The sequence below is a fragment of the Topomyia yanbarensis genome, chromosome 2 (assembly GCF_030247195.1).
Source record: "Topomyia yanbarensis strain Yona2022 chromosome 2, ASM3024719v1, whole genome shotgun sequence".
Lineage (NCBI taxonomy): Eukaryota > Metazoa > Arthropoda > Insecta > Diptera > Culicidae > Topomyia > Topomyia yanbarensis.
This window is the reverse complement of record NC_080671.1, coordinates 39,667,385-39,692,270: the sequence shown is the minus strand read 5'-3', so window position 1 is coordinate 39,692,270 and position 24,886 is coordinate 39,667,385. Positions and strand designations below refer to the sequence as shown.

The following is a 24,886-nucleotide window of genomic DNA, read 5'->3' as shown; positions in this document are numbered from 1 at the left end:
GACAGGTTATCTTTAGCGACGAAAAAAAATTTAACCTTGATGGTCCTGACGGATTTAATTCGTATTGGCGTGATCTACGAAAGGAAGAGGTACATTTTTCTACGCGTAATTTTGGAGGAGGAAGTTGCATGGTATGGGGCGCATTTTGTAGTCGCGGAAAACTGAACTTGGCGTTTACTTCCAGCAAAATGAACAGCAAAGATTATATAAATGTCCTTGAAACATGTTTGGTTCCATTTAAACGGCGGTATTCACGCCTAAAGTTCACTTTCCAACAAGATAATGCGTCAATTCACAAAAGTACCGAAACCATGAGATGGTTGAAGGACAAAAAAATCGATGTACTTCCATGGCCAGCTCGTTCTCCTAACTGCAACCCAATAGAAAATGTGTGGGAAATCCTCGTACGTCGAATCTATGCTAACAACAAACGTCACGCTGCCGTGAATGAGCTTAAAAGTGCGATTACAGAAGCATGGAATTCCGTTGAAGCAGATGTGATTAAAAACCTGATAAATAGTATGCCAAATAGAGTTTACGCAGTCATTAATAAGAATGGAAACCCAATCAAGTACTGAGGAGTCGCAAAATTGTTGGTTGATTTGAAAATTGAAATGTTTTTTTTTTTTTTCAATTCGTTTATTTGATAAGGCAGGCTTGCGTTAGCTTAAAGGTGCCAATTTTGTTTTGTTTTACATTTTAAATTACTTAAAACTAGGGGCTTACATATTGATTTTTGAAATTAAACTAAGGCTAATTTATAGCTATACATATACACAAGGGGGTAGTATAATTTTCGTAAGATTAGAGGGGTCATTTAGTTTTTATGGCAATATGGTTTGACATTTTTAGCAATGAGATTATTGGAGCAAATAATGTTTAGCTAAGGGGGAAAATTTTTACGACTATCTTAAAAGTAGAAATAATTAGAGGGCGTGATTAAATTTTGTAAAGATTCGGAGACATTAATTAGAGTTATTTTATGTGGTAGTAGAGTTGGGCATTTTCAACGAGATCATATAATATAATAGTTAAAACTAGAAAAGGCAAGAAGAGCTAAATGCTTCATGAAGATATTTGGGGGGGGAAGGGGTGTTACTTCTGTGTATAAGAGTCAGGGGAAGTAGGGTGGACAAACATGGCAGGGGGAGAACATTATTTCAGTTTCAGACTTCGGGAGATCAACGGATGGATTACAGAATCAGGAAGAATCATGTACTGGGACGCCGGGTGGTCGTTCTCGAGATGGCAGGGGTTTCTCCAGACGATTTCGTAGTGCGGCTCAGATGTTGATCGGCTACATTTCGAGTTGTACGTGTGATGTTCGTGCTTTAGGTCCCGTGTTTGTTGGCTCATTCGACAGGGATGTTTTGTGTCGCCTTGGAGTCGCATCAAACCATCGTGGGTGTATGGTACAGGTGGAAGAGAGCGCTTCTGAGAATGATAAGGAAAAAGGGGCAGTTAAAGTTGGATATTGATGGTTTTTATGAAGGTGTATATAAGGGACATATAGAGGACATCGCGGCTTGCCAACACATCTCGAACCGGGACGTTGGGTGGTCTTCCTCGGGCCCGGAGGGTGTCCATAAGCCGAGACCTGGCGGAACTGTACTCGGTGCACGCCCAGACTATGTGCTCTATATCGTGATAACCGTCGCCACAAGCGCAGATACCACTCTCCACGAGCCCAATACGTCGGAGATGTGCATCCAGCGTGTAATGGTTCGCCATGAGTCGGGACATCACACGAATGAAGTCACGACCCACATCCATCCCCTTGAACCAAGGTTTCGTCGATACCTTAGGGACTATCGAATGTAGCCACCTTCCTAGCTCCCCATTGCTCCACGAGGTTTGCCAACTTTCGAGGGTTCTCTGATGAGTAATACTGAAAAATTCGTGGAAGCAAATTGGTCTTTCAAAAACGTCACCTTCAATGGCACCCACCTTAGCTAAGGAGTCCGCCTTCTCATTGCCCGGAATGGAGCAATGAGAAGGGACCCACACCAAGGTAATCTGGAAAGATTTGTCAGATAAAGCACTCAGTAGCTCCCGTATTTTCCCCAAAAAATACGAGGAATGCTTTCCATGTTTCATCGAGCGAATAGCGTCAATAGAACTCAGACTATCCGAGACGATGAAGTAATGGTCTGCGGGTAATGTGTCAATGACTCCAAGGGTATACTGAATAGCAGCTAGTTCTTCGGCGTAAACTGAAGCAGGGTCACTGAGTTTGTAGGAGGCGGTGAACTTTTGATTGAAAATACCGAAGCCAGTGGACCCTTCGAGGTTTGATCCGTCAGTATAAAACATCTTAGAACAGTCGACTTCTCGGAATTTATTATAAAAAATATTTGGAACCACTTGTGGGCGTATATGGTCCGGAATTCCAATAATCTCATCTTTCATGGATGTGTCGAAGAAAACAGTAGATTCAGAAGTATTTATGAAATGCACACGGTTGGGATTGTAAGAAGAAGGATTAATATTTTGCGCCATGTAGTCAAAGTACAGGGACATAAAACGGGTCTGAGAATTGAGCTCAACAAGCCTTTCGAAATTTTCAATCACCAACGGGTTCAAGATATCGCATCGAATGAGCAATCGAAATGAGAGTTCCCAAAATCGATTTTTCAGCGGGAGAACGCCCGACAGGACTTCGAGACTCATCGTATGGGTCGACTGCATGCACCCTAAGGCGATACGCAAACAACGATACTGAATTCTTTCGAGTTTGATGAAATGTATGTTCGCGGCGGATCGAAAGCAGAAGCATCCGTATTCCAGTACCGACAGTATCGTTGTTTGATACAACCTAATTAGGTCTCCTGGGTGGGCACCCCACCACGTTCCGGTTATTGTACGAAGAAAGTTGATCCTTTGCTGGCATTTCTGTTTCAGATACCGAATATGGCATCCCCAAGTACCTTTCGAGTCGAACCAGACCCCTAGATATTTTACTGTGAAGACCTGAGCTATAGTTTGACCCATTAATAGAAGCTGTAGTTGTGCTGGTTCACGCTTCCTTGAAAATACAACTAGCTCAGTTTTCTCCGTGGAGAATTCGATACCCAGCTTAATAGCCCATGCAGACAAATTGTCCAAGGTATTCTGTAATGGTCCTTGTAGATCGACAGCTTTGGGTCCCGTAACAGACACCACGCCATCGTCTGCAAGTTGTCTTAACGTGCAGGAATTGTCAAGACATTCATCAATGTCGTTGACGTAGAAATTGTATAACAGGGGGCTTAGACATGAGCCCTGGGGAAGGCCCATGTAGCTAAATCGTGATGTCGATAAGTCACCATGCGAAAAATGCATGTGCTTTTCCGACAACAAGTTTAGTAAAAAGTTGTTTAAAGTCGCTGAAAGACCATGCTGGTGCAGCTTCTCTGAAAGAATGTTGATAGAAACTGAATCAAAAGCCCCCTTTATATCTAGGAACACTGATGCCATCTGCTCTTTACTAGCATAGGCCATTTGAATTTCGGTTGAGAGCAACGCAAGACAATCATTCGTCCCTTTGCCTTTGCGAAAGCCAAATTGTGTATCTGACAGTAAGCCATTTGCTTCGACCCAATTGTCGAGGCGGGATAGGATCATTTTCTCGAACAACTTCCGGATACAAGATAGCATTGCGATCGGTCGATACGAATTGTGGTCGGAGGCTGGTTTTCCTGGTTTTTGGATGGCGATGACCTTCACTTGCCTCCAATCGTGTGGGACAATGTTAGCCTCAAGAAACTTATTAAATAAGTTCAACAAGCGTCTCTTGGCAGAGTCTGGCAGATTCTTCAACAAGTTGAATTTGATTCTGTCTGGCCCTGGAGCTTTATTGTTACACGACAAGAGAGCAAGTGAGAACTCCACCATCGAAAAAGGTGTTTCGTTCGCGTTATCGTGACGGGACGCGGCGCGGTAGATCTTCTGTGCCGGGGCGGAATCCGGACAAACCTTCTTGGCGAAATCGAATATCCAACGGTTTGAATATTCCACGCTCTCATTAGTACTGTTTCGATTTCGCATACGTCGGGCTGTTCCCCAAAGAGTGCTCATCGATGTTTCTCTCGTTAATCCGTCGACGAACCGGCGCCAATAACCGCGTTTTTTGGCTTTCATCAAACTCTTCATTCGCTTGTCTAACGTCGCGTACTGTCGAAAACTAGCGGGTAACCCGTCGTTCCGGAAGGTCTTAAACGCGGCGGCCTTCTCTGCGTACACGTCTGAGCACTCTTTATCCCACCAGGGATTGGGAGAACGTTTTTGTATGTTCGCGCCGGGTACTGGCTTAGTCTGAGCTTGATTCGCGCTGTCGAGAATCAAGCCAGCCAAAAAGCTGTACTCTTCCTCCGGAGGAAGTTCTTGAGTAGATTCGATGTTGTCGGATATCGCGGCAGCATAGCTCTTCCAATCGATATTTCGTGTGAGGTCATACGAAATATTGATTGTTTCCAATGGCCTTGAGCCGTTATTGATTGAGACTACGATCGGCAGATGGTCGCTACCGTGGGGATCAGGGATTACCTTCCACGCGCATTCTAACTTTAGCGAGGTCGAGCAAAGGGATAAATCTAATGCGCTTGGGCGCGCTGGTGGGGGAGGAATCCGTGTCATTTCACCCGTGTTTAGAATTGTCATGTTGAAGTTGTCGCAAATATTGTGAATTAAAGAGGAACGGTTATCATCATAAAGGCAACCCCATTCCGTACCGTGAGAGTTAAAGTCGCCTAAAACTAGTTGCGGTACAGGCAGGGATTCTAAGATGTCATGTAGCCGGCGATGCCCAATCGCGGTGTTGGGGGGAATATATATGGAAGCTATGCAAAGATCTTTGCCTTTGGTTGTTACTTGACAAGCGACAACTTCAATACCTGTTATCGAGGGAAGGTTAATTCTGTAGAAGGAATAGCGCTTTTTGATCCCCAAAAGCACTCCTCCATAGGGGGTGTCTCGATCCAGGCGAATAATATTAAAGTCGTGGAAGTTGAGATCTATGTCGGAAGTTAACCAAGTTTCACATAATGCAAATGCATCGCAACTCAAATTATTTATTAAAATTTTGAAGGAATCGATTTTCGGGATGATACTTCTGCAATTCCACTGTAGAACAGTGATCAAATCCGTGACCTCGTTCGATGAGTTAGCCATCGAGGGATACAATCGCTGAAAGGAGGGGCCATTTAGCAGTCAACTGCTTCAAAAATGTTCTTACTGTAGGGAGAAAAGCTAACATAAGACTTTTAATAGGATCAGTTATATTGAAAGTTTTTATTATCCAGTCCACAATGTCCGAGAGTTTGATAATTCCAGTGCCGCGATTATTCTCGAACTGAAACAGAGGAACACTTGGGATTTTTGATGTTCCGGGAAGTGCTGGGAACTCCTTCTCTGAGTGTAATCCTCCGAGACCAGGAGCTAATTGCTTCGGTTTGGTTGCAACACTTCCAATAGATGTGACTTTCTGAGTCCCGTTCCTCCTCTTCCTATAACTTCTAGGCGCCCTAGTAGATGTTCCCTCTTGTGGGTCATCAGCCTCGCCCTCGTTAGGAGGCAAGTGAGCATAGATGTTTGTTGAGGTTGGTGGTGTAGCTTTCTTTAGCATTTCTGCAAAAGAACGTTCGGATCGTCCAGCAAGGGAACGTTTTAGTTTATCCCCGCGTAGTTTGTACGCGGGACATGCCGAGATATCATGCAGATTCTCTGCACAGTAAGGACACTTCTCAGCATTCTTACTGCACGAATCATCTAGATGATTCTCCCCGCATTTTCCACAGCGGGCCTTATTGCTACAATGGGTGGCTGTGTGACCCAATGGTTTACACTTTGTGCAATTCATGACCCGCGGCACAACAGACGCACAGGCAGACGAACCTTGTGCAAGAGGACGTAATTTGGCAAAGCGGTACCAGCGAAGGTCAACCGATAAGAGTTTGATTGGGGGTACGTTTTTGAACCATCCCCCGCAACTACTACTGAGTGCAAACGCTTGCACTCGAGTATTTTCACTGGCTGAAGTAAGCGGTCTCTGAAACGGCCAACCCCGTACTGCAGCAGATCCTCGCATGTCAAACTGTCATCGGTGACAACGCCTTCAGACTGTACTTTCACAGCTGGAATATACACGTGATAGTCCTTCGTAAAGTGCTCGCAGCAAGCAATATCGTTTGCCTGCTTTGAGTTAGTCAGCACGACCCTCAGCCTGTCTGACCGGACCTTTTTTATTTCGATCACAGCCGAGAACCGTTCCGTTAGGTCTTTTGAAATCTGTAATAGATTCAGCGATTTTGTTTTGGGCCGAAAGAAGACCACAAAGGGACCGGTCGAGAGCTCTGGATATTGTTTGGGTCGGGGGAGAGCCTTAGGAGTCGACTCGATCTCCATTTGGCCATCCGGGGAGGAAGCCATCGACACCGTCAACGCACGGGGTCAGCACCCGCGCAGACGGGAAAAAGCCGTAAATGTATCAAAAAGGTAGATTTCACTTATCTGTATACTCGTTTCCCACGACGCACCAGTCCAGCTTAAATAGCTGGTTATTGTTCAATCCTCGCTTTACGAACAAAAGGTTGAGGAATGTGGCCTAACGGTTAACACACGCACAAAAGAAAATAAAAGTCCAAACCTCGAAGAGGCAGAGAATGGCAAAATAACCTTGAACGCGGATTACTGCACTGTTCTTTTTCCAACAGACCGAAAACAAAACACTTCTATCTCGATCGAGCGATGCGTAGAGACTGTACGCATTTGTGTTATTATATTGGTTCTTAACAACGAAGCAAAGCGGTTGATGTCAATTTTTACGCATTCTATTGATTGTAAGGCAAGAAATTACCGAATTAGTGAGGCACCTTGCTTAGTATGGTGACAATAGGCTCATCACCCTATATAGTATCCGTACACGAATGGAAGATACGCATCAAGCAAAATGAGTCAACGCTAGTGATGATGAGTGGAGCGAAAGAGACAACTAGTACCACGACGCTATGTTAACCGTGTTTGCACATGGAGATCGACTGTACAAGCTATTTTGTGCACGTGTTTAATACGAAAGATTGTACCGTAAAACGGGATATCTTTGATCACCGGGGTAAGTTTGATCAAATGAGACTTTTTCAGTAACGTACGATAAGATGATTTTCTGTAACAAAATCATCGAAACAAAAAACAAAATATATTCTAAATATATTCAGCATCTATCGCCAACAATTATTTCGTCGTTTAACGTACTTTTAATGATCACAAATTCAAATTGAAAATGATGCAACTATCCCGCATCGTTTAAATTTATTCAAACAATCCCTTGTATATTAAAGAAATAAATCAACTTCAACTGAAATGATCACATTTTTAGAAACCGTAAATATTTTTGTCCAAAAATTCATTTTAAAAATCCGAGATTTTTTGTTATTAACTATTTAATTTAGACTATTTCCTGAAAAAGTTCGATAAAAGTCAGCTGTATTCCAACAATTTGAACATTTTCAATCTATGGGTAGCAGCACTTGTTTTAAAAATGCAAACAATTACATCTATTTGATTTGAAGCTAGTTATTTGGAAAACTTTTAAAAAAATGAGATCAATGTTCCCCCATTTTACGGTACATAAAATGTGTGCTTGAGACGAGCACAGCACAATGCTTAATCGGACAAGCTCACTCGCCTGTTGAACGGCACTACGTGGCGTACTTCCACAGCCCACGTACATGGACTTGTCAGTCTGCTACACTGGTTGTAGAAGCACGCAGCGCAGTTGTCTGCTCGCCGTTCCACAGACAACTGAGCTTGTCCGACCAAATCTGTTTCTTAAATAGTCGGTGCTGACGTCATTCATAGAAGCGTAGCGCGCTAGGTACACAAATCTGTCGTGCCAGGCTTGGGAGGCGCCAACTTCTGTGTGCAAATACATTATTCAAATTTTTAATGCCATTATATCAAAAATCTATGGGTTTATTCATTGGAATCTGTTCTTAGAAGTATTTTTGAGCGATATGTGTAAAAATTTCGAAAATTTATCGTGAAATGGCAGAATTTTAATGGTTTAAAATTGGACCACTTTTCGTTACATACCGTATTTGTTGAATTTACAAAGTGCAACGACAACAAAGACGTAGTCCTACGTCAAAAATAGATTTTACTCTTAATATTATTGCATACACGATAGGTTTAGTATTTTAAAAATGCCATTTAATGAATATTACTGTAAAACTGGAATCAGGAATCAGAATATATTGGCTTAAATGGCACGTTCCCCATATGTAGTCGAGGAATTGTGCCTTTCCGTGTGTTTCATCATTTCCTGAGCGGAAGCAAAAGAGAAGGAGGTGTGGGGAAGTAGTGAGTGAGATTGTTCTAATCTCATTTCACGTCAGTAGACACCAGCACCAGCACGTCCCTCCATCAGAGAGCCGTCGGTGTAGCAGACCACTTGCGTTTGTTGTTGTCTTTCCATAAAGCCAGACAACAACTCCTCTCGAGAGGGAATCTTCACATGGAATGTCCTGTAAGGAAAACTACAAGTGAGTTTAATATCGCTGGGAGCAAGAATATCTTCACTCCATGTAACAATTTGTGACCACAATCGTGTATGACTGGTAGCAAGATCAACATGGTTACTGTTCCAAAGCCCAGTAACGTTTAGTCTATATGCACATAATAGTGCTTCTTGTTTGAGGTGTATGTGTAATGGTTTGATATTTAGAAGTGCCTCAGCTGTCGGATTAATGGTGAAAGCACCAGTCAACGCCAAAAACGCCATTCTTTGCAGATGGTTTAGCTTTGACTGTCATGTCATAAACTGTCCCCTCTGCCACTACGCAAGGCATCCGTTTGACAGTATTGGACGTACAATTGTCGTGTGAATCCAATAGATGTATTTAGGTTTGAGACCCCAGGTCTTTCCAAAAGTTCGTCTGCACTGCCCGAAGACCATGCACGCTTTCTTGACTCTGAACTCAATGTGAGCAGACCAATTCAGTTTGGAATCCAATATAACTCCAACGTATTTGATTTGATCCGCACACAGTAGCTCAGAATCAAAAAACTGCAAGGGACGAACCCCGGTTGTTATTCGCTTCTTCGTGAAAAGAACCAATGAAGTTTTGTCGCAGTGACGAGCAAATAATGCGGTTACTAAGCATTGCGTTTATCCAACCCGAGATACATGCAGATATTCCATGACCGCGCGTCGCTTCCAGAATAAACTGGAAGGACACGTTTTCAAAAGCACCCTCAATATCTAGGAATACGCCCAAGATTGCTTGAGCGAGAAGGCTTTCTCAATATTGTAAACAACATCGTGAAGCAGAGTGATCGTGGCTGTCTCACACTGATAAGCATGTTGCATTTTGTGCAGTGGAGATTCAATTAAACAAACGTTCCTGATGTGATAATCGATTATCCGTTCCAAAGCTTTCAGAAGAAAATAACTTAAGCTGATAGGCCTAAAACTCTTGGCTTCTTCATAGCTTGAGAATAAATCAAGCAGTTATTTTTTCCCATGCTTTCGGGATATACCCAGTAGCAATACTGGAAAGCATAATCTTTTTCAAGACGTGTTTAAGAATATCAAATCCCTTTTGCAGTAGCACGGGAATTATTCCATCTTTTCCGGGTGATTTGTATGGAGCAAAGCTGTCAACTGCCCACTATTTAGTGGAAACCAATGTGCGTGCTAACGCCCACGAGTTCGAATCGGATCGATACAACCTGGAAAGTGTGTGTCGAAGAGACAATTAAGAACATCTTTTTCGTCCGTCACATAAATACCATCTCTGGTTTTTAAGGAGTTCATCTAAGAATCTTTTGATTTCGAAAGAATTTTATTTAACCTGCTTGCCTCGTTCAGACTTGAGACGTGAGTGCATAGGTTTTGACAGCCAGCCCGCTCTGCAGATCTAAGACATGTTTTATATGCACTACGCGCTGACCTGAAAGCCTTGGAGTCTTCAAGCTGATACCGGTTCCAAGCTCTTCTCATATCCTTCTTCATTCTTTCAAGCTTAGCCCTCCACCTAGTCGATTTAACAGTACAAAGTGGACAAGCTTCTTCGTATGATGCTACTATGATTGAGTTTGTTGTATCCACGACGTTATCTAAGTCGTCTAGTTGACTAATTGTTGAAAATATCCATGAAATTCAGTCGCCAGGTTTTCCAAAAAGAGGTCCCAGCTTGTAGATTTAGGATTACGATATGTTACCACATTAAAGGTGATATCAAAATGATCGAAAAATAAATATTTATGATCAAATAGAGACGGTTCAGTTACATTTCGAACCTGCCAATTTCCCATGCTCATGCAAAATTCTATCAGAGCAGAGCGTTATATCTAACACCTCCTCTCTCCCAGACCTCGCAAAAGTTGGTCGTTTTCTCACATTCAGAATATGGAGATTTGTACAACTTATGTACTCCATCAGAGCCTCTCAGATTGATGCCTGGGCTGCCCCAAATGATGTGATGAGCATTCGCATCACAGCCGATAATGAGCGGAAACCCATTTCTGCTACAATATGATACAACGCTTTTGAAATCATCAGAAGGAGATGACTCGTTATGCGGTAGATGTGCTGAACAATATATATATTTTTTGTCTACGTAACCGACAGTCAGAGTAAGTGTGACAACACAGATATCACGAGTTGTGAGCTCCCGTATGAGACACGCATCAATAGCCTTATTTGCAAGAATGCCAGCACGAGGCATTTCACGTGAGTTAGTCATGCCTGTCTTGTTGGCAGTGTTAAGTTTCTTTCCAAAATAGAAGTTTCCTTTATGGAAATACGGTTCTTGGACCAATGCTATGGAAGCTTTACCTTCCTGCATGAGTCGAGATAAATTCATGATTGCTGTACGTTTATGCTGGAGATTGATTTATGCTGATTTCGTTTTTAAATCAGAGTTGCTCTAGGTTCGCTCGGAGCTGTCAGTTTTATATGGAAACTGTAAACATTAGAGCAAACCTAGGGCGACTCCTTTTTTAAAACCGAAAACAGCATTATACTCTTCTAACCATTGTTGATTAGAGAACTGAACATTTAATTTCCAACATAAATTGTACAACAACTAGAGGACACCAAGAAAGTTGGGATGTTAATGCATATAGCGAGCCATATCAGGTTTAAATGGGACATGATCGCTTGATTCCCACGATTTGCGAAGAAAATAATGGTCCACTGGGGCAGAGATTCTCATAACACAGTAAGGGCAACACCCAAAATGCTCCGTGCGCGACAGACATATTTTAGACCCTCCAGTCATTAAGTCCTCGGCACGGAACTAAACCTTGACATAGGGACTTCTATTTTCAGTCACCTCCTACGACATGGGAGCAGGACCCCAGTGTCTCAATTCTTGGCGGGATACCACACGGCCTTTGGGCAGGTTCGTCTGTACACATCGAAATTTGATAATCGAAAGCCGAGAAATCAAAATCCGTTGCGTAATGCAATGGTGGTAGTGAACAAAGACAGTCTATAAAACGTGGTATCGTTGACGTAGACGCTACCATTCGCCGTAGAAACTGTTACACATACCAGCACAGATGCAGTTTTCGTTTTGATGCATGCTAGGGCCTTCTTATATAAGGACTTTGGGCAAACTGGAAATTCATTCCTGGCATGTGTTTACAAACATTTAAGCGTCTGTGGAGGTGCCAAATCTGTTCTTGTAGAGAAAACTGTTTCGGTCGCCGCGGAGTAAAACTCACAGGTACGGTTAGCTACTATCATGGTTTATTGAATTGACGCACTGAAAAATTGGCGAAATCACAAAGTCAATATAATACGTACTTATATGAATGTATTTAACGGACGATCGTGCAATGTGCAAATGATATTGGACTTAATAACGCATAACTTATTAACGTGAAAACGTGTCTGATCTGGTATGAACTGGGCATTTATAGTCCTGATACACTTTTATACGTACTAGGGCATTGTATTTTTTTTTTGATTCTCAAAGACCCCCCCTCTCATATTGTGACAAATGTCAAAGTAAGCTCATATGCCAAATTTCACATCATTTGGATAATTCTAGACTCCCGCCCACTTCGCTTGAATTTTTTGAAATTGGTACTATGGGAAAATTTGGAGTAAAAATATATTAAATGCTATAACTTTTTTAAGTAGCAATCAGAAAATTAGAATTTATGCCTTTTTTAAAGGAAATAACCTTAGTATTAGAATGGAGATATTCTTGTTTCTATACAAATACGGGAAAGTGGGGTAGTGGGTCATTTTGGCCCCGAAATCCCCTATTTTTTTAAATTTTTCTGCTCCGTGATGCAAACCATACATATTTTGCAGTTTTTCTAATGTGAAAAAATCTCAGAAATCGAACGAAACTTTTTTGATCTTTGTCCAAATACGAGAAGTTGGGGTTATAGGGCTTTTTGTCATTCATATTAAATTTTATCATTTTCTCGTGCATATATCTCTGTTATTCTTCATTCAATATTCATAAATTGTACCTAATTGAACATGGAAAATCCTTAGGAACAAAATAAAAGTAGATTCGTTACCGGTAAAATTCAGACACATCAAAATAATCTGACATATAGTCTCGATTTCACATTTTTATCATAAAATCGCACATATTAACTCCATTTAACAACAAAATTCTTAGTTAATTTACTACTTATAGTGAAAAATGCGCTTAGGAATCAAATGAGAAATGTTTCATACCTGGAAAAATAAGTGAAATTGCGGTATTAGGACATTTCATGAAAAAAAAGTGGTTTGTAGAGTTAATGTCAAAAAATTTGATGCTGTTGAATTTTAACGCAAACGAATCTATTTTTGTGGTATTCTTAAGAATTTTTCACGTTCAACAAGGAACAATTTATTAGCATTGAATGAAGAATAATAGAGATATATGCACGACAAAATGATAAAATTTAATATAAATGTCAAAAGATTCTGTTCGATTTCTGAGATTTTTTCACAATAGAAAAACTGCAAAATATGTGATAAACCAAGGAGCAGAAAAATTTAAAAAAAAATTGGGAATTTTGGGGCCAAAATGACCCAGTACTCTACTTTCGCGTATTTTTCTAGGAGCAGGAATATTCCAATACTAAGGTTATTTCCTTTAAAAAAATTGTAATTTTCTGATTGCTACTTAAAAAGTTATAGCATTTCATATATTTTTCCTCAATATTTTCCCATAGCACCAATTTCAAAAATTTCAAGCGAAGGGGGCGGGAGTCTAGAATTGTCCAAATGATGTGAAATTTGGCATCTGAGTTTACTTTGACATTTGTCACAATATGAGAGGGGGGCCTTTGAGAATTCAAAAAAAAAATTGCGATGCCCTACTCAAGTAACAATTGAATCTTTATAGCACACTACAAGTGTAATCTAGGTTTTAAGAAAGCCTTGAAGAGTGTCATAAAACTAAAATTGTTACTAGGGAGAATACGTACGCTATTTTGTAACTCGAGACAGTTGGAACCGTAGCCTCAATCAATATTTAACAGATGGCTTCTGCTCCAGTCCTGAGGAAGACCATAGCTTGATAGGTTTGCCTAGCGATTTCAGCCCCCCCCCCTCCCCCCCCAACGGGTGGTTACTGTTTGTTTCTGAGTTCTGGCTCCAGAATGGTTTGGCTGGATTCAGATACCTTAATTGTCCGTCAATAGTTTAAAAACATTTGCTAAAAATCAAAACCGGTACACAAAAGGCCTCAAACTGGTATAGTAGGTTAGCCCAAACCCTTTCTATCATCACGAGCAAAGATTTTCTCAAACACGATACACCTCATTATCGCCGTTTTCGGAAACGTAGAGTCGAAAAGGAAAAGAGTCAACTTTGCTTGCCACAAAGTGAAAAAACAACCGAAAATCGTAAAACTTCCTGCACCAGAAAATACAAAAAAAAATAGTTTACAGCCAAAAACTGTATAATCATTTCAAAATTCATATATTCGAATAGAAAAAATATTTATTTTACATTTCGGGTCTCGAGCCCAGGCCCTCTGCCTACTTGCTAGCTAGTCTTTACGTGCGGCATGCTAAACAACATGGTCACCGCCTATCCTGTCTCTCATATTAAAAACTAATTTGCGTGGTTTTCATCAGAAAATGAGTGTCCGGATTACAGTACGTGCATCTATAGGTGGGCGTAGCGTAGTTGGTAAATCGATTGCCTTGTACGCAGCGCACTTGGGTTCGGGCCCGACCCCGCACATAGGGTTAGAAATTTTTCATAAGAGATTTTTCTAACCCGAAGAGGCGAATGACGTGAGGGTTAAAACCTCTATAATCGAAATAAAAAATCACTGATCTAGGTTTTTCAGGGGCTTCACCGTTAACAAAAAACGGTGCTAAACGAGTTTCGAACCCAAGCTTGTTCTGAGCTTTTCGGGAAAAAAAACTGTCACTTAGCTCACTGAACCGGTAATATTGAGTTTAAAATTAATTGATTGATCATGCGCATGTCAAAGAAAAACGGGTACTCATACTACCATGGCTTTTTACGTGGGTCTCTTTACGATCCAGTCCACTGAAGATGTGACCCGGTTGCCACAAACGATTAGCCCGGTCGTTTGCTGACAGGCTCTGACCTGATGATGGTGAAAGGTGGACACGTGGGTTGGTAAATTGTCAGAATCCAGCAAAATAGGCGTATACTGACAACGATGCTGCTTCGCGGCTAGCGCGAGTTTGACGAACGTCGCTCTTCTGGGAGGTTTATCGGGACCTTTGTAGCCAGATGGCGAGTCAGAAGCGGTTGATGATGGATGATGATCGGTGCGACGGGGTGCAGCTTCGAAACTGCACAAGAAAACACGCATCCAACGACGAGTTGGTATTAGAGCACGCACCACCATCCGAATTTTACCTTAATTCAGAAATACCGACGCTATACACTACTACATCGATATGCGAGATGCCAAAAAAAATTCCACGATTCGGAAACTGGGAAGTGGAAGATCAGATCTATGGAATAATTAGTTTAAAGTACAAGAGAAATCTTCGTAACCGGAGCTACGTCGTTCACGAAATCACGCAAGTTTTCCCGAAGCCTTTTTGTATTCGGATGCAATTGCCTTTGAATTCCCCCGGGACCCCCAATCCTCTACCACCAAAACCCTGGGTCCAACCGAATAGCTTTTAAAACCCAAAGACTCCACTATTGCTTATTCTGTCGTTGAAGATCGCAGAAAGAGTTATCTCAAAAAGTAGGACGATGTCTGCGTCGCGACCACCCGCTAAAAGTAACGTGGGTTCAACCTCGACTGCATCCGGTGGATGCTCAACCGCTCATCCGACAGTTCATGACGAAGTCCAACTAATCTCATCCACATTTCTGGAGAAAGCTTCTGTTTACCTATGCTGAACTGACAATCGGTTCGAGGGTCCGCTCAATATTTACCATTGTACCGTAGTATTATAATGGGTTCAGACCACAAACATAATCTGACTTGGAATTACAGAAGCTCAAATTATCCTCACAACTACACATAACGTTTGTGTTTATACTATGTGTACCGTGAGACCATATTAATCAGCAGGTGTAAACAGATTTGATGTAAGCGCAAACAGCATTATGGTGGCACGAGTTTTGCGAGAGTTGAGTGAATCAGAAGAAAAAAATACGCGGCCCTTGCGGATAGTTTCTCAGAACTAGATAAGCGTATTTGGACTGAGACTAACTACATCATTCCGCATTAATATATGAATTAGCGCGACACACTGAAAATCTGTGTAATACAGTCTAATCTGTGAATCATACATCCCAGTACGATCTGAGTCCAAGCTGACCACCCTTTTGCTAGTATAAAAACATAAGACAATAAGTCCACTTAATATTTCATCAATCTTCCGAGTTATAATACATTGCATTGCAGAACATTCCAAAAGGTGAAGTCATCAAGCTCGGCTACAGTCGACTCAATTTTGCACTTCGCTCCCAGCTGTTCATAGTGCCCAGTTGCAAAAACCACCTGCTACTTTGAGCAACAACAACAACAACAAAAAAGCATAATACTAATAGAATTGCACTCCAAACAAAAACCCCTCCCTCCAATAGCAATGCAAGCACTCACCTTGCGCTAATCCCAGCACCGAACAAGCCAGCAGGAATGTTATTTTAATAATCCCCATGTTCCTCGGTCGCCAGCAGCAGCAACTCCGCTCCAGGTGTCCCCTCATAACAGCGTCCTGACAGGATGACGAACTGACGGCGACTTGCAACGCATTCACAGTCAGTCAGAACCAGGGGGACTGGCAAACGGTCACCGCTAACGGCAGGCTCTCTACCGGCGGACGAGTGCCGGGGGCTTCACTTTCAGGGCGGGTTTTCACTTGCTATACAGCCAGCAAACGTGAGACGTACGAGGACGATCACTGGAAACACTAACAAACAATGGTATTTTTTAGCAGTATCCAGCACCGATCCCCCTCCCTCGCGGGAATGCACTACCGCTGCTGATGCTGCTCAGGGTGAGTGAGGATTTGCAGCATTCTCCACTGGAAGCTCACGCGGACACCCACTGGCGCTTTTTTCCCTTTCCCTTCTTTCCTAACACTTCACTTCACCGGATAGTGCAGTATTCTTTTTTTTCTATGTATTCAACACTCCACGTTTCATAATTTTGCTTCACGAAAAATTTCGCTTGGCTTTTTGTTCGTCGCTTGATGTTTTCGTGCTGTTTTTTATATATATATTCTGCTGCCAGTGAAATAGGACCACTACCGCTAGTAGGTATAACTACTTTATTTTCTCATCGGGTTTTTCAGCAGATTTTTTTTGTTTCCTGGCGTTCTAGTCGTTGTGTCCAAGTGCTACCGGATATTCTTGTTGCCCCGGAATGAATAATTTTCCCACTCCGTCGTTCGGTGGATGCTGCTTTTTTGTGAGTGTGTATGTGTATGAGATGGGGTTTTTTTCTCCCCACTAGTTCTTCCGGGTGCTCTCCAGAGGATTACAAGCGCTGACGACGGTTGCAATATGCTCTGTGGAAAATAACAATAATGAAAAATTTAAAACTTGAAGTGGTGGAGCTTTTTGTGGTGAAATATGATAAAAAGAGAAATAATTATTCAGAGGATTCGATATGGCTAGGAATGCGAGTGATGGAGAATAGAAATTTAATTTAGTTGTTCGAGGTAGTAATGTAGTATCGAAAGCATTGGCTCAAAAAGAGTTCGAGTATTTATTATTTAGAAAGATGACCCAAAAATACTTTTATAGTAGTAAAATATAAATTTGCCATGCCAAAAATATTTCAATATAAGTAAAGTTGTCCAAAGTCTGAATACATCATATTCTGCAATACTATAGTTCCTATCTTGAGCGTTTTTTTCAAAAAGTCATATCTGCAATGAGTTACTCTCTTTGTTTACTTTCTAGTTCGATTTTTACGGCGTCACTATAACACTTTTCACTTATTTTATAGTACAGATCAAAAGACAGTGGTTTTAACTAGCATATTATGCAAAGAGTTGAGGGATAAATGTTAAAGTGACCGAATTATTAACAGAAGAGAAAGTAAACAAAGAGAGTAACTCATTGCAGATATGACGTTTTGAAAAAACGCTCAAGCTATATCCACAGTTAGGCGGAGATACTGAGCAGAGCTAATTGGCCATGCCAAATGCCGAAGCCAACCAAGTATGACGTCTCATAACTTAAAAATAGAAAGGCTAGAATCATGGTTTCATGGCATGGCATGGTGAAATTTAGTTAACGCGATTGCTGTAATTTTTTATGATTTATAGACTACTAGCTAATACCTATCGCGCGTTGCTGCGACTTTCAACGATATAGGAGAAAAACACAATATGTTCCGAAGCGCCATCTGGCGGGTAGATAATCTCCAATCAATAGCACACAAACACGCTCCATATCAAATGTCTACTACGTATAATTTTTACGGCAACCGGTTAAGCCGTTTGGGAGTCCATAAATCATATACATACAAACATTGAATTTTATATATATAGATAGATATTCTTAGATACATTTGGAACTAGAATTTTGGAGAATCATGTCATAGTTTTAGTTCATAATTTTCTATTGTTATTAGAGTGACCATATCAGGCGAGTAAAAACCCGGAACAGTTGAAGAAGTACTATCCCAGCTACTTTAGCGCCCTGACAGGCAGAGCAATGCCAGAATATTATCCGAATTATTGCAACACCGCATTCTGCAATGGATTCAAGCTATTGTTGCAGATATTTGCAATCCTCAATTGAACGAAGAAACAACATATTTTGAGATCGTCTGCAAAGGGCACAAAATATACGTCATTGAGCGCAGCGGAAACATCAACGGTCCCAGGTAACTTCCCTGAGCTTGTCCTGACGTAGAAGTAAATGTGGGTCCTGACAATCATCTCATTTACAATTATCACGCGAACAGTGGTGCCGGTCAACCGGTTAATTATCGCTGAAAAAATGTAACAACGGCAAAAATAGTAAAGCAACTACGTACTTTGTTTGTGATCACCGACAGCTTCACGAAGTCCATCAGCATGCCGGCCGGATTCCAAAATGTGGCGCTCCTGGAGAAACGTGAGAGCACAAACCAGTTACGGCTGTCCAGCGGATTTGCGTAACCGGAAAGACCACAAGCAGTAGACGGAGGGCAAAGTTGCAATATTGTTCCAAGCCTTGAGATCGTTACATTCAGTGTTACTGCTTTACTGGTGTTTTGGGGGTAAAACTAAACCGATTTTGAATATCAAGATGGTGAAAACACATCTACTAGATTCAAGAAATTTGATCCCGAAATCATTTTGTGAATTTACTCAATAATTTAAGAAAAATTTCTTAAAAATTAAAATGCATTAACATTAATTTAATGACAAAATAACGTGTAAGTGAAACTTCAATTGAAATTTCAAATTCTAATGCAAATTTGACTTCTTTGAATCAAAATATCGTACAATATGTAAAAATAATGTCACGACACTTCCCATCAGTTACCATTCCTTACACCCCCCCCCCCCCCCCCGGCCCCTCGCTTTCTCACTATTCATCTTTCTTCGACGACGCATACTACTTACATCTATATTGCTATTTTATCTATCCATTTCTAACTTGTGCCGTAAGATCTTCTACTATTTTGAAACAATTGCTGAAGTCTAAGCTAATTTGACGTATGCGATGCAATTGTGTTGGTGTCAAAAGACAAAACTATCTTTATCTACTGTTTTCCTAAAAAAAAATTTTTGCATTTTTGGGTACAACGGAGTCACTCACTGAAACAAATTTATTATCGCAATCTACTTGGCAGAGACAATATTTAAAGTCCTGTGAAAATTTGCGAAATGTTTGTGTTATGAGAAAGCTACAACTAACTAATGTTCAAACTCTTCTTTCTCTTCAAGATGATTGGCATCCCCAACGTTCTGTGAGAAGGCATGTGAACAAAAAATTAAAAACTACATCAACTCTAATTTAGTTCAATTTTGTACTGTGCGTTTATATACACTATAATTAAAAAAAATTCGTGAGAATCTCCGGAAAACTTAACTTAACTGAAAAGCGCCATTCCACCAGCGTTTTTTTTTTATTTTGTGAGAAAACTAACGACTGTTGGTGGAGTTCTTTTTAGGGGTTATGTTCGGCTTCCAGTCTTTGAAATATTTAACAAACGGAATATCTACTACATGCCACCGAAACGTCGGATGGAAAGTAAATATTTCGTTTGTTAAATATTTCAAAGACTGGAAACCGAACATAACCCCTGAAAAGTGTTTTGCTTTTCTCATATAGAAAGGTTATGCAATCAGTCTGAAAAACGTCAACCTAATCCCGGCCCGGAGGGCCGAGTGTCATATCCCATTCGACTCAGTTCGTCGAGATCGGAAAAAGTCTGTATGTGTATGTATGTGTGTGTGTATGTGTGTGTATGTGTGTGTATGTATGTGCGTATGTGTCAAATAATGTCACTCATTTTTCTCAGCGATGGCTGGACCGATTTGCCCAAACTTAGTCTCAAATGAAAGGTGCAACCTTCCCATCGGCTGCTATTGAATTTTGGATCGATCGGAATTCTGGTTCCGGAATTACGGGTTTCAGAGTGCGGCCACACAAAAATTTCTCATATAAACTATAGTTAAAGCCATTGTCGTGACTTGAGGATCGTTGTCGTTCCGCCATGGCTAGGATTACTTTAAATAAATGCACTATCACAAGTAACTTTCACACGTTTATTTAATATTCTGATCTCCTGATCTGCTCGTGACAAAATCTGCTTCAAAACTAATAGGAAAAATTAAAAAAATTTATTTTTGATGCTAAATGTGTTCAAGGTGCATGAAACGTCGAGATTTGATGCAAACTCGAAAAAAAATTTGACGACGATTCACTTTTTTGGATTTTGGCACATGTTTGCCTTTCTCATATAGAAAGGTTATGCAATCACTCTGAAAAACGTCAACCTAATTTTTTTCGACTCGCATAAGGTTTTTGGATTTTAACAGGGGCGTAGTTGATGGTTTAAGGAGGGGGGTTACACCCCCCCTCTACTGTTCACTCCCCTCCTTTAAAAATCTCCTTAAATCACCCCTCAGACCACCACCCCATCCAGCCCTCATACCCCTCCCTTTCAACCCCATCATCTTTAAACCACCACTGTATCACAAAGCATACCAATTTAAGCTGGGGAGTCGTTCGTTCATGGGACTTTCGTCCTCCTCACATACCCACCCCCGCATGACAAAATGAGTTAGCAAGCAGATAACATTGATCTAATGCTGATTAGGCTAATGGAGTATGATATTTTTTTGTTTCAAGTGTTTCACCGTCGACACGTAGCTCATCAAGTTCGTGGCTGGCATGCCATTGTGTATAAGTGTAAAGTGTACTAAGAATGTAATGGACATTTCCACGATTATGTTGAACATAAAAAGCCTCCGTGCCATAGTTTAGAGAAATGAGAAAGGCACAATTGCACCGCTAGGTGGATTAAAACAGGTTTTTTTTAAATTCATCGTATCTCTATTGAATTTTTAATGAAACATGCATATGTTCATGTATGCCTTTTGAAAACTAGAAATACCTGTTTTGTGATGATATGATATGTTAATAGATCCGGTAAAAAAATTTCCCAAAGACCCCCTGCACTCTTGACGCGGAATGCTAGTATGTTTCTTCCAACTTATGGTGAAGATTTCTGTTGTCAGAATTTGCTCTAGCTGAGAACGCTTCAACTGAAGTTTCGATAGTAGTCACAATTAGTGTTCATTTTCATGGTATTTGTTTGTATGGGACCCTTTATTTCATATCTCAGAAATGAGAATTCCGAACCAAACAATTCGCAGGCTATTAAGATAACTGAAAAAAGACTGCATAGTAATCGACTGAATGCACGTTTTTTGTACTATCGACAATAATATAAAAACCAACATAGCCTAGACACTGCAATCCATTTTATTAACTTTAATGCAAATGAATTCTTTGAAATATTTACTTGTCTCATTCACGAATAGCTTCTCTCTTTGATGCTCGTTTTCTAAGGGGCTTGGGAGACCATTTGACCCACTATACTATTTGACTCTACTGTTACTCTCAGTATGCTATTTGCAATTTCGCTTTGAAATACTGATGCCAAAAATAATATTCTGTACAACATTTTTTTTTTTGAAATCTGTGACCAAAAAGACATCTTTGCATTGCAAAACAAATTGAACGTTCTAATTTCCTGATAACTAATTAAGATCCTTAAAAAAATAGAAATACCAGATAATCTTAAGGCCCCCGTCGGGCAATCCGCCATTTTTCGTGTTTTTTTGCGGTTTTTTATTTTATTTTCAAAGAAAATGACAAAATATGGAAAAAAGAAAAAAATCACGACCTAGATAATTGTTTTTACTATGAATTGGCCGAAATGGAAAATTCAAAATTTTCCAACTCGGAAAACTGTGTGCTTTTTCCGGTTGAAAAAGCACACAGTTTTTGCAATCATGTGTTTAAAATTTTGATTTTTCCAATACAACATAGCTAAACAATTTTTCTAGGACGTGATTTTCTCCGATTTTCCATATTTTCCGCTTTTCATTGAAAAATTTCCATTTTACTAGAAGCAGTTTTTCCACCCGCACAGACACAACTAAAGTAAAATTTGTATGTATAGGTGCGCAAAAGTGGAGCAATATTTTCAACCTGCTGTTTCTTCGATATTTCCTACAAAACTACCCATGTGTTGCATATGTACGGATTCGTTAGAAACCAAGGAATCTGATGGTACAAAGAAAAAATCGTTTTGGAAAACTTCATAACAGCGTTTTTCAATTTTCCTCGCGATACGCAGTGTACCGTCGCACGCGAAATAGCGTGGAAAGATACGAAAAGAAAAACAAGTGTACTAAAAGTTATCCTTGAGTTGATGCAGATGGCGTGCTACGAAAGCTCGAAATATCGAAAGCTTTTAGCACAACTGTTTTTGAGTAATTCTGAATGTAGAAATAGTTGAAAATGATTTGAAATAAATTTCTTCATTGAAACTTGATGATTTTCGATTCTCTTGGGAGATCTATGATATTTTATTATTTTATGAGACGAAAACAAACCGCGATGCTATTTTATCTTTATACGCCAAATAATGGAAAAACATTTTCTATTTTGAAATTGCATGTTGATATTTGATGATTTTGAAACTGATGATCGTTTGAAACCAACGGTTTTGTGTTGAATTGATAACACATATTTAAAAACATCTTTGGCTTTATTCCAAACAATAATGGAGGCTTGCCAAATTGAAAATTATTTGGAAGTTCCATCAATTATCACATGTCACAATTTTTTGTAAGATTGGTTTTATTTCTCAGAAACCGATTTCTACACAGCATTGATGAAAAGCTGATGAAATTTATAACAGTTGAAGCAAATATTTTCGACATTCCACAAATACCAGCGAACGAATTTTTGGGTTCCCTATAATTAATTTTCATACTGGATTTGACTGCTTTGAAACATTTTTGAACACAGATGTAAGAAAGCTTAGCAAAGTTTCCTCAGTGTCTCAGGGAATAATTATCATACTAATATTTGGATTTAAAAAATTTTAAATGACGATTTCAAATGATTTTGTGAGATTGTAAACCAAAATAATATATTTGTTTTGATAATATTTCTTTTTCTTTTGTTTTATTGAGATTCGAGAGTAGGTATCACGAAAATCACGCTGAAAGCAACAACTTTTTTTTTGTTTCCATAGCGTTATTACGCCATGAAAATTTGAGTTTTTCAGGAAGTATATTTAATAACGGTCGTATCGTATTTCATTTATGAATCAATCAATAGTCCCGACCAGGGCGATTGAAAATGAATCACTTGATAATATTTTATCGCTTTATTGAACGTTAAAGTTCATTGAAATAAGGAAATAATAATTAGATCAATTTCATTTTTTCCGTTGAATTTTTGAAAAACTTTTATTTGGCTCTCTCTAATCAATTTACTTACTACACTTCCATTGACTTATAACGATTTATAGAAGAGATACGATTAATCGTGTATTGTAAATGATATGCGTAGTTTGAACTACCATAAAACCATTCTCGCTGATTACGTCTAAAGGTTTGACTGAATGGATTTGTTTGAATATTCCAACGTTGGAATACACAAATCTGTCACGTAGTTTTAAAAATACCCACATGGCTCCCTGCAGATCACCTGACAAAGGATCTGAAATCCAAATCGATCACTTTCAAATCAACAGAAAATGCTTTAGTAGTTATATTGGTCAGGAAGATTGTGCTACCAGGACTACGTCCAGAAACTGGCGGTAGCACTGCTGACAGAAAAAAAATGTACAAACTTGGTTAATTTTGAGCTCTTCGAGGAATAATATTTTTTCTGAATAGCGCAATTAATTTTTCATCGTTTTGTTTTACAATTTCCAATATGGATTTGAATGATGAAAAAGTTCTCCAAGGTTGTCTACATACTGAATTTTGATACAGTCGGGTCTCCTACTACGCTGATTCCTTCTATGTAGATTCGTATTAGCGGTACCCACCTAATAGGAATCACTTAGCTTATGGGATTTCGACTAATTGGGGCTCGAATATTTCATCTGAGTCAACATTTAGCACCATACTTTATTTGGTAAAGTGGTTTTGTGTTTGCTTAGACCTACAATTTAGAGCAATTCGATATCCAATTAATTGATAACTGCAGCGCCAGGGGTGCTATACAATAGAGTAAATAAATCTAACCTCTCGTAAACGCAACTATCATTGAATAAGTTTAACGTGAGCGTACCAGCTTTCAGCACACTGTGGAATTTAGTATGTCACAAACGTCTAATAACTTAGAGGAGAAGGTGTTCTCGGAAAAAATTTAGAGAAGGTTAAGAGCTACGCGATTATGGACAAAACTAATTGAAATAGATAGACCAGGCGCCACTAGTGAGCATATATTATTTTTCAATTTCTGAATCTCGAGAACATTATTTAGAAGTGTGATGTCTTCGGCAATATTCATCAGCGAGTCGAGTGCTACCCGACGGCGAATAGATAATTACAGAATTCGCCCATCAGGCGGCGCGAGGGAGACTAAAACTTCCAATTCATGTTAGGTAAAGTTTATTAATTTAGGAAAATGACGCATAGTGTCGCCTAGCCGGGCAAAACCTCAAAATTTTATCTTAGATTTTTCGTGATTTAACATTTTTCTCTGTTTCTTAACAGGTTGAATAGACTCTTCTCAAATATTAAGTCCCGAAGACGAGAGTTCAATTTTTTACAGAACTTCAAAGGTGAAATAGATGATGAATTCTGAGGAAAACTCTTTTCAAAGATTCCGATTGGGGTCAAACTGATTTCATTTGAAAGGTTATTCGCTGGACTTATAGCTGCCATTCGATTTAGTCGATACAAGCCTTTCTTCTCGCTCAGACATGAAAAACAAATAATAAATCGAGCAATAGTT

The 24,886-nt window shown here is 39.9% G+C and overlaps 1 protein-coding gene across 2 annotated transcripts in view; it reads right to left on the bottom strand.

The window, feature by feature from the left end:
• The window catches only part of LOC131683213 (lachesin), a 575,289-nt gene that overhangs the window by 451,567 nt on the left and 98,836 nt on the right, over positions 1-24,886 (bottom strand). For both annotated transcript variants that reach the window (XM_058965050.1, XM_058965049.1), the window contains exon 2: positions 16,047-16,956. In XM_058965050.1, the coding sequence (XP_058821033.1) occupies positions 16,047-16,152 (106 nt within the window). In that variant the 5' untranslated portion in view covers positions 16,153-16,956. The remainder of the gene's footprint in view (positions 1-16,046; positions 16,957-24,886) is intronic.